Raw genomic sequence first — 11,445 nt, 5'->3', positions numbered from 1 at the left:
CCTCACCACATCTCATATGGAGTTTCAGAAAATATTTTAATGGAATGATGTTGAAAACGTATATAACAGTCACTACTGTATACTCCCAAAACAATTTAGGCAACTGAGCATAGCCCATCTTTCAACCGAACTACATCTAATAGGGTTCTGTTTTTCTTCCCGATACACCGGTTCTGCTGAAGCGCCAAGTGTAGAGAGTTGTGACTGGATTCCATGTTCTATCAAATAGTTCTGAAAATCTCAGACCTTATGTACTCTCCACCTCGATTTGATCGAATTGTCTTAATTATTTTATTTAACGAGTCTTCATATACTTTGAACTTTTCAAAAGATTTAGAATGATGATAAAGTTAGGTAAATATAACCGTACTTTGAATAATCATCAATAAAACCGATGAAATATTCATACCCTCCTCGTGCCTTGACATTCATTTGACCATATAGGTCTAATTGTGCAAGCTCTAAAGGTTCTTTGGCTTTAAGACCTTTTCTTATAAAAGATCTTTTGGTCATCTTATCTTCAAGACAAGACTCACATGTAATGTTAAAACACTGTCTTCTAATTGAATTAGATGACCACTTTTAACTATTTTCTTAATCCTATTAAGATTTATGTGACTAACTTTTTAATTGCCAAAGATAAGTACTTGAAGAAACCTTTACCTTTTGTATTTCAGCCATTTTAAATATCTGAATATTTGAAATGACCTTTATCGGTTTTAACATAGAAGTTTTTTACAATAGAACATAAAAATACTTCTTTTGCTATGAACACTTCATTTATGTCAAAAGATACTTTTATACAAATGTTCTTACAAAAGATAGATATATGACCTTTCATTACATTAACAAAAATCACATTATGTAATATAATGGATCTATCTTTTAAACACAACTTCCGGAACTCCCATTGATTTTACTGAGATAGTCTCCCTTGTTCACAACCCTGAGAGTTATCTCTTCTTCTATAAGCATTCTTCATAAACTAATTTTCTTGTTTTGGTTTTTCCGCTTTCTTTTCCAGAAGGTACTTCGGGCAGTTTCTCTTCCAGTGTCCGTCTTTGTTACAGTAGAAACATTTTCCTTTGTCTGCAACTTTAGTCTTGCCTTTGCGGTCAGTAGGAGCTTTCCTCTTCCCCTTACTCTTTGTCATATGAACGCTTTTGTTCTTAGAAGAAGAAGAATCATACTTAGAGGTGATCCTCTTTTATCCGTAGTGGCAACATTTACCTCTGCTTCTTGTCCCTTATTTTTCAAGAAGGACTGATAAGTCTGTAGCTCATTGAGAAGAGTGGTCAAGTTATATTCTATCTTGTTCATCATCGTATTTGTGTGAAACTATAAAAAGCTCTTCGAAAAATACTCTAGAATAAAACTTACTTGACTTTTCTCGTCTATGACAACTCTATTTACTTCTGCCACATTGAAATAGACCATCATGTCCAGGACATGTTCTCTAACAGAGGCCCCTTCTTTCATGCCACAGTTATATACATACCTGATGGCATCATGTCTAAGAGAGAAGGGCGGCTGTCCAAACATCCCCGCGGAGATTCTATAATCTCTTTTGCAATATGCATGCAATCGTGTTTCTTCACCAAAACATCAGATATGTTGGCAAGAATATAGACTCGGGCCTTTTCATTTGTCCTTGTCCATTTGTCATATGCTTCTCGAATAGTTTGGTTTGAGTTTGAGCCGAGGTTAGGAAGACATTTCTCAATTAAAATGAACCTCAAATCATTTATTACTAGTATTGTATTCAAGTTCAATTTTCATGTAGCGTAATTGTCCCCATTAAGTTTCTCAAAAGCCAGTAATTATATTAATAAGCTAGTCTATCTCTGAAAGTGTAAACAAATTCTATTGGTGAATTGCTTTTAAATCCAATGATGTTTTCGCAAAGTAATAATGTATCCAAATTTCAATTTGTAACGATATTTTAGTAAGCCAAAATAGATGCTATCAAGGGGCAGTCAAATACTCCTTTACTGAAGCAAGACATTCTTAACTAAATACTAATTCAAGAATAACTCATATTCCTATAGTTATTTAGTTACCGTTTTCGATCAAGAACTTATTAACACTTGGTAATTTTCGTAAGTGTAATTCTCCCTCCGTTTTCAGATCTCAGAGGTTGGCCCCAATAATTCTATTGAAGAGTCAAGATTGGGAAGATTTAACTATCAGAAGTCTAGATCCAACAGACAAGGATTCATTAAGTTATGAAGTTTTTAGTTTGAAAGAGTAAACCCACAATCAATAAAGATATGAATTTAAAGATATTCAAACTCATGTAGGGAGAAAGAACCAAAATTGGTTTCTCCATTGCATTGACAATGGGGTTAACTCTTATCAACATGGGTTTCCCCATTGCATTGACAGTGGAGTTGTTATTTTCATAATTCTTCTTCTTTTTTTTTTTTTTTTGATAATGATCGCAATGTACTGAACGCAATTCTTCGAGATCGCTGCCACCCCCAAACTTAGATGTTGGCAACGCTCTCGTCGCAAAGCTAAAGACAAAACCAACAGGAATGCGGTAACAAATGTTTGAACAAAGGTTTGCACAAAATAAAACTTAGACTGTCAAATTTTGAAGAGACTACTAAAGTAAGGAGAGCCTTGCGATGCTTAGTTAGCAGATGCGGTCAATTATATGTACCATCATAGATGCATCGCAAAGGACCACAATCGGACAAGGAGAATTTCAAAAGGATAATGCATAAAGGATAACAAGAAAAGAACCTTAAGTAGAATATCATTTTTGTCAGTACTTAGAACTCATGCGGAGATATAGCCATGCGTTGAATGATGGAGAAGATTCTTCTTCCGAACCATGGCATCGAGTGGAATTATTAACGCACATTCATCCAAGAAAGCAGCTGCAAATCAAAAATGGCAATAATCAAATAAATAATCTAAAGTTAACTAGGAAAGCAAAGTAAAGATAGAGTAGAAGACATCCCTGGAGAATTTGAAGTGAAGCTACCGCAAGGAGTCTTCCATGCAGGAGATTGATCTCAACTGCTTAGGTCGAGACTCATTGTCCTGACCATTGGAGTTTCCAACGATTGTTGGATGCATGTTGGTTGACATGCGCCTAAGATTGCTTCCAGCTCATGCGACAGATAGCCTTTCTATCTCTAGGTCAACATTGACTTTCGGTGCATCGCCTTCATTCAATTATTGTTTGCAACTTGGTCGCACAAGCTACAATACGCCTGAGACTAAAATGGGTGTCTACAAAAACACAAAACTTAACAAACTATTAGCTGCCAAGTCCCCGACAACGACGTCAAAAACTTGTTGATTGAAAATTTGTTGAACGCAATTATGCGTGTTGCATGTCTTAAGCTATGCGTTTAAGCCCATGCGTTGGAATAGAAAGTATGCGTTAATCTAGTATGCAATGACCATGCATTTCTATCACAAGTTTTCTTACCTTCTCGCCAAGTATAACGAGAACGCAAGTTTCTCAGGTAATCCGAGATCGAACACAGGGACTTGTCACCCAATAATGCTTGTGAAGCAATGCGTTTGAGACGATGAATAGAAATAAAAAGAAGAAGTTAATGGATTACACACTACTCCTACTCCTAACTAAACAAATTGAGCAATGGAAGACTTGCAATGAGAATTGGTAGATACATAACTGTTAACACATATTAATGTTTATTATCTTAAATCGCTCGAGTAATCCCAGCTCGTCACACTAAAGCATCGCACACCTCTCGATGGTCAACCGCATGACTATATCTCTATAGTGTATGGTTGTGTCGAGTATAAGATCGTACCTATCTCTAGGAACAATGCATACTTTGCTTTAATGCATTCCATCTCTTATAAGACAAGCATTGCAATAACCTATCGACCTATCGACAAGCGTTGCTACAGCCTTTCACCAAGCAAAGAGGATTAACTCACTATACTGGCACAACACACACCTCTCGGTGAGTTGCTACATGCGTCCTATCTCTAGGCTACACGAATGAGTATGCGATCGCCCTTGATAAATAAACGATGAAGGTAAACGATGATAAAGATAAAGACGATGAAAAAGATGTCATTGAAGGAATCAAGATATGCATTGATTACAAAATGTCTTAATATCTAAAGCTAAAATGTAATACGATATAGAGATCAAAGAAGAAATGAAAGACTCTGCATCAAAACTGCTAGTGGTGCCATGGATGGATGGTGGAGACATCTCTCTCGAGCTCTATCTCCGGCAAAAGCTCCGATCGTCACTCGGACTGGTTTATGGGGATGAAGAATCCTCACGAAAATCTCGCTCATGATCTCATATGTGATCGCAAACCTCTACCTGAAGGCAGAAATTCTGATGATTTGAAGTGAAGGTCCAAGGGCTATTTATAGAGTTCAAACGCTGACAGCAATCATGATTGCGTTATGTCTCGCTGCTGCCTTTGTCGCGATATGGGCAATATCACATCATCTTATCTTATTGATACTCCTAAAGTATACGTTCGAGCTTGATTCAACTGAAGTATCAATGCATTCCACCCATCTTACGGTCACACTTCTATTTAGGTCATCACTCCGTGGCCGCAATCTCCAAGTGATGAAGATAGCTGCAACTTCCATGCGATGGATGCATTCGGTTGATGGCCGCAACTTCCATGCGATGTACGCACCGCATGCGTTCGATTTCTGCGATAGCTACAAAAATAGACACTTTGACACGAAATAACGCATAATATTGGGGTTAGTGAGGATTTAGGTGCTAATCGACACAAAACTCAATTTTTCATAAATTCTAAAGATTATCACCACATTTTCTACTTGTTAACCTTCATAATTCTAAATAAAAGGCTTTCTGCCAGTTATCACAATACAAGTGAAAATTTTAATAATAATAACAATACAAAATCTCAGCCAGAAAGCATATCATCTACTAATTGGTCGGGATAAAAAACTTTGTTAACATCTAAGAAGTATATGGACAGAGGTGTACATGTATCAAGAAAGAGAAAATAATGAACCTAAGATCTATACACAAACCAAAAATTACAAGAACAGGAAATGGCAATTCTCTCACTGTTTAAGACACCACGTTTTATTGTAATATACAAACATAGGAAAAAAAATTTACCAACTAGAAAAAACACCCATCAGAACTTCCATGGCAAAGTAGAAGATGGAGGATAGAGAAGCACACAGTAGACCAGAGTATCTTGATCCACCCCAAATCCAAATAATTGATTGGGATAGTGAAGATACCTCACTATCATGGATTTGATTCACTTGCTCCTGAAAATACATATAAAACAGTAATTATCATAAGACTTCAAAATTTTAAACAGCTTGAATTACTTCATTTCTCCCTAGAAATGCAACCATTAAATGATACAAAAAGATGTGGAAAGGGCCCAATCGACCATAGGTGCCATCTTGGTGCAAATACTTTGATTAATTATGACTTATTCTAAGTCATATCAAGTACCCACTGAACGAGTGCATAAGCTCTAACAGACCTTTAATGGATCATGTATTCAACTAGAGCATATTTCAGACTGTTGAGAACCCTATAGTCTATACCCAAAGTGAATAATAGAAAATAGCAGCTAAGCTTTGATACCTAAATTCAATCTCCTTGCCTTCCAGAGTGGCCCAACACTACTTCAAAATCATAATATCGTAGATAATTCAAGGAACAAGGAAGACAAACTAGAATAACACATATTGCACGGAAATGAAAAAGAAATAAAAATCGAAGTGCGCAAAGTTAGTTGAGAAACCATAATGCCAGTACATCGAGATGTTTAATTTTCACATCTACGCAACCAAAATCGGCAACGGAAAAATAGTTGATCAAAATTGAAGGAGAAGTGAGTAGTATGAGCTATATCATGTGCTTTCTTAGAGGATAAGAGATGGTGAAGATGTTGATCTTCGGCTTTTCAATTTGGGTCAACAGAGGAGCAATCTCCTCTGAGATCGGAACACCATCGGGCATTGACGGAGGTTCATCCCGAAGGATAAGCTCCACCGAATGATCTGCTTCACTGTTGTTCATATCGGACGCCATTATTGGGATTTCCGGAGGTGAAGAAATGAAGAAATTTGACAATGCCGAGTTCAAGGGAGAACAATGGATAAACAGCACGGCGTTCCTAAACTCACCATTTTTCGACTTCTTTCACTTTTCTTTCTGGTAATTACAAAATACTCCTTGTGGTTTAATATAATTACAGTAGAATGTATGGATAATTATAAGTTACACCCAAATGAGGTTAGATTTTACAAAAACGCCTCTAAACTTTGTGTAGGTTTAAAATTTTAAATATGCGTTAGAAAAGTTTTCTTCTGTGACCAGAAAGAAAGCTTTTCTAAACGAATACTTCCCCAAATTATTTCGCCTTATCAAAGTGCTTTTGTACGTAACCGACTAATCTCTAATAATTTTCTGGTGGGATATGAATGCATACATCATATTATAGCGTTGAGATAGTAAAAATGGCATGGTGGCAATGAAACTTGATATGAGTAAGGCGTATGATAGGGTGGAATGGCCGTTTTTGTGTGGTATCATGAGAAAAATGGGTTTTGATGAGAGTTGGGTGAAATTAATTATGGAATGTCTTTTATGTTACAATTTCCATTATGATTAATGGCAATCCTAGAGGTTTGATTCATCCTGAGAGAGGGCTGAGACAAGGGAATCCTTTGTCCTCTTATTTATTCTTACTGTGTGTCGAAGGTCAATCTCACTTATTATCTTTGGCCGTTGATAACGAAATGGTTTCTAGGTGTAAAATTGCTAGATATAGTCCTTTAGTGTCACACCTATTTTTTGCTGATGATAGCTTATTGTTCTATAATGCAAATGTTCAGGAAGGAAGAGCCATTAGAGGGATTCTCAACTTATATGAAAGGGCTTCGGGTCAATGCATCAATTATTCTAAGTCCTCAATTATATTTAGCCCGAAGTGGATGGAGAAACTCGTATTTCGATGAGTAACTGCGTTCCTATGACAGAGGTGTCTAACCTTAGGAAATATCTTGCTCTTTCGTCTCATTTTTCAAGAAACAAAAGGCGTGATCTTAACTTCATAATTGAAAGGGTGAATAAGGCTATGGCAGGTTGGAAGGGAAGTCTGCTTTCTATTGGGGGTAAGGAAGTTCTCATAAAAGTGGTTGCCCAGGCATTGAGACTCTGGTGTTTAAGTCCCCCTGGATTCCTCGTCTTTATACTTTTAAGCCTATTACTCCGCCTCAGCAAGGAAAAGAAGACATGAGGGTGAGTGAGCTCATGACATAGATAGGTGGCTTGAATATTTCTTTGTTACGAAGCTTATTTTGGGAAAAGGATGTGGAGAAAATCTGTACTATTCCAATTTGCAAAACACGAAGTCGGATGTCTGAATATGGAACTTCTCAAAGAATGAGACTTTTTCAACAAAAAGTGTCTATATCATCTGTTTATAGAACAATATCAGCCTAGTTCTAGTAATTCAGCTCGGCCTTTGAAATGGTGGAGATCCTTTTGGGCAATCAAATTCCTCTCAAAATTAAACTTTTAATGTGCAGGGCTTTCAACAACATCTTACCCTCTAACGAGAATATTTATCAGAGACACATTTCAGATAACCCATGGTGTGTGTGTGTTGTGGAAAAGATGTTGAATCGTGGAAACATACCTTTTTTAGTCGTAAACGAGCATTCTATCTTTGGAGGGCGTTCCATCATCCTGTGATGAAAATTGATGGGGTGGGTGCTTCGTTTGAAGAAATTTGCTTCCGAACTGCGGAGTTGTCGTGAACTGAGTTGGAGAAGTTTTGTGTGGGGTGTTGGCGTTTGTGGACTGACCGGAACGCCGTCCTTTGGGATAGACCAGTGCGAGATCTGACGAGATTGCCCGACAAGGTGGTGACCTATTTTTTAGATTTTTGTCAGCAGTTTCATCCGAAGAGAGGCGTGGAAAGGGTGACTGGATGCATTTTTTATGACGACGGTGAGAGGAACGCCCGATGGTTGCCGCCGGTTGGAGGGAGTGTCCGGTTGAATGTTGATGCTTCGACTTCCTTATCGAGTGGAATAGGGACTCGTGTGATTTCGCCTTGGCTTTATTATGTGGGCTTAAAGAGGCTTTTGAGATGAGTTTATCTAATATTTGGGCTGAATCTAGGGTTCAAAAAACCCAATATCCCGACCAATTTGGACTACCCAACTCAAACGGTAATCCATAGATTAGTTTTTATTTTGAGTTAAGTTGGGTTAAAAAATATTAAAAAATTAAATTTCGGGTTGGATCTCGGTTTACCTATTTAGGGGTCGAGTTGACCCGACCCGACTATATATATATATACCCGGGGACCGTTTGGGGCACCAAACGAGCTCCACTCTCAAAACCGTCTGGCACACAACTTTTTTTCATAGTTCTTAACCCCTGGGTCCGTTTTTGCGTTTTTTCGTGACGGAAGGTTCGCGTACAAAGATTAGGCCCCGTGGCAGCCCGCGACGCCCTGCTATATATATATATATTAAAAAAGTAATATGACAATCAAAATTCAAAATTTAAAATTTTAAAAAAAAATGGAGACCCAACCTGAAAATTTTGGGTTGGGTTGACCCTTCAAAAATGAACTGATATGGTTCATTTAAAGTGAACTCGAATTTTCGAGTTGGTGTACAAAATGCCTCCAACCCGACCAATGTACACCCCTAGTTGAATTTGATTCCTAAATTTTAGTGAAGGCCATCAATAATAATTTTTTGAAAAATTCTCCAATTGGCGCTATTTTGGATGAAATTAAAGATTGGATGTCTCGAATCAATACTTTAAACATTGCATTTATTATGTGGGATTAATTGTGTTGCCCATTGTTTAGCCAAATGACGTCTAGAAATAGGGAGAGTGGTCGTTGGATTGTACATCCTCTGGTCTAGCTTTGTCATGTAATCAAACATGATGTTTGATAACTTGTAAAAATATAAGTTATTTTACCTCTTTTAAAAATTAGGGAAAGTTATAGGAAAATGTGTTAGCTTGTAAGAAAATCATTGCAAATCCTACGATCGCAAGCATGCAAAACTTATAATCATTGAAAAATTATAAAATTGTGCTTTTGAACGCAAGATTTTGTCAAAAAGAATGAGGAAACCAACAAAAGAAACAAGCCACGACCACATGAGCACATAGCAAAATCTTGATGCCCAGCTTGGCATCATATAAGTTCCACACGATAAGAGAAAATATGATCTTAAATGTGACAGGGCGGTGGAAGTTAAATAAAAAAGATCAAGTTGGTAGCTGATGTGAAAGATTCGCGACAAAGCCAATGAACTTCTGACGCGAGGCAGGGTAAGAATTTAATGCATGGCGTCATTATAGTCATTAGATAGAGACGCATAACCTTTTTCTCAACGCCTATAAATAGCCCACAAGATCAAAGATAAAGAAAGAAGAGACATAACCAAGAAATTGGTCGAGCTCTACTGTTTTCCATTCTTGACCACTCTCTCCAAAGCTTTTCCGTGAGGAATTTTTGAGTGAAAGCTCAAAGTTTCTCTTGAAAAGGAGGAAGAAGGATGTCACCATCATCACAGCTGTCATGAAGCAATCTCCAGAAGAGCCAAAGGACTCGCAATTGCAACTTACAGCTTGACTTTCTATCCTTGTCTTTTCATTTCACTTTTGTTTAATATTGTTTGTATTGTTGTGTTAGATTGAAAACCCTTCATTATCAATATGATTGCCTTTATATTTTCTCGCCTATTCATTTTTTTAGCATCGAGCACGAGCAACTAAATTCATGATGGTTTGGCAAAGATAAAACTAACATGTACTAATTAATGCATAAGTAAACGGTCATCTTGTCTAATGCGTGCTTCATGAACTATTTGGATCAATTCAAGAGACTACTCTAGATAGAACTAATAAATGCTTGAAAAAATAAAATATTTTAGATCTCATTAAACAAGAGGAGAAAAACCTTTAGAAATAAAAATAGATTTTTCTTTATTCATCGCATGCATCCTAGAAATAGGGTATTGTGGCTTAATGCATTGAGAGGTGTAGTTTATCATTACGAGTAAATCGTATGAACATATGGCTTATGTATTGCTTAGAAAATGATAGTGAATATATTTCTTAACCCTACTTTATTTATTGAAATTTCATACTTTTCTCACCGCAAGCCGCTTCATTCAAAGTTATGATTATCATCGCATATTCATCAACATCCATCGCATCATCACTCACACCCACCACTTAACAACTAGTGTAGGTATTAAGATAAATTAAACAGCCAAGTTCATCACATATTTGAGGACAATTCGCGACAAAATTAAAGCAATCATTCCACCATATTATTAGGTGTGATCAATGTGTTTGATCCTAGATTCCCCGGGACTTTGATTAAACTTGTACTTGGATTCGGTTAGATAAAGCCATGCGTTTATAAATTTAAAGACCTCTCAGTTTTAATCCTATCGCATCAATACTCTCTCTTGTATTCCGAACATGGATATTCTAATTTCTTATTGATTATTACTATATCTTTCAAAAAAAAAAAAAAAAAACTTTCTTTTCATTCAAAAACTTTGAAATTCATTCCAAAAAGAATATATATACTTAGATAAATTATTTTCATTAAAAAAAATATATAATTTCGTGGAGTAATTAAAATAACAATATCGATATTTTAATTTTATGGATATATCAATAAAATATGCATATTGACGAATAATTAGTCACGAAATTTATAAGTTTTATTTGAATTAATATTTAAGTTATTTTTACTTGAAACTTAAATGGTGGATATTGTTATTAGTACTCATATTTATATTGGACTCAATAGATTAAACTTTATATTTTACAATATTTATAAAAGATGTTGAAGGTATTAATGAATATTTAATATCGTTATCAAATCTTTAATTTACGGTATATCAACATATCCACAGATATTTGAATCTTAGTTTAATGTGATAGGTAATAGGTAAAAATTGAAAAACATATGTGAGATGAGCATTATATTCTACATCATTCGTAGTATAACGATTATAATTATATCTTACGATGGGAAACAATGGGAAATGGAAGGGCATGGAAACGGTGGGAAATGATGATGTTCACTTTAACTTTCAAATTTATTAAATAGTTATATAGCAAAATCACATATTTATAACTTTGCTAGAAATAAATTAATCATAACGTATAAAACTAAATGATAGCTTAATACTAGGTGAGACTAAAAGGTAGTTCAATAGTATCAAGTAACGTCGTTTAATCATATTTATACTATTTGTATAGTTCGATTATATTTTATAGACTAAGAAATTCATTGGTTCCATCAGGTGATAAAAAAATTGATATTGACAAAATTACAAGTCTAGTCTCTAAACTTTGAGTTTTGTGTCTATTTGGCATTTAAACATTTAAAGATGACTTTATAGATCCTAGAAAAATCGATTTTC

General features: G+C 35.8%; 1 protein-coding gene across 1 annotated transcript; it reads right to left on the bottom strand.

Annotated features, from left to right (window-relative positions):
• Positions 1-4,040: 4,040 nt before the first annotated feature.
• On the bottom strand, positions 4,041-7,658 carry LOC120078552 (Nodulin MtN21 /EamA-like transporter family protein). Its single transcript, XM_090313649.1, has 4 exons — positions 5,868-7,658; positions 5,622-5,640; positions 5,117-5,274; positions 4,041-4,698 (listed from the first exon to the last, which is right to left on the bottom strand). Exons 1-4 carry the CDS (start codon positions 6,050-6,052, stop codon positions 4,551-4,553), a joined length of 510 nt encoding a protein of 169 aa, XP_090169775.1. The 5' UTR covers positions 6,053-7,658; the 3' UTR covers positions 4,041-4,550.
• Positions 7,659-11,445: the final 3,787 nt, after the last annotated feature.

The sequence above is a fragment of the Benincasa hispida genome, chromosome 5 (assembly GCF_027475165.1).
Source record: "Benincasa hispida cultivar pf3 chromosome 5, pf3_genome.v1.1, whole genome shotgun sequence".
In the NCBI taxonomy this organism is placed as follows: Eukaryota; Viridiplantae; Streptophyta; class Magnoliopsida; order Cucurbitales; family Cucurbitaceae; genus Benincasa; species Benincasa hispida.
Note: the sequence above shows the minus strand (reverse complement) of the source record. Positions and strands in the feature narration are given on the sequence as shown.

What these genes read in the sequence shown, in the direction of transcription:
- LOC120078552 (XM_090313649.1), bottom strand. Translation starts at nt 6,052, where the DNA reads ATGGCGTCCGATATGAACAACAGTGAAGCAGATCATTCGGTGGAGCTT. An exon ending in ATGGGTGTTTTTTCTAGTTG is followed by an intron (nt 4,699 to 5,116) that starts GTAAATTTTTTT and finishes TTCGTGTCAAAG; the next exon opens with TGTCTATTTTTGTAGCTATC.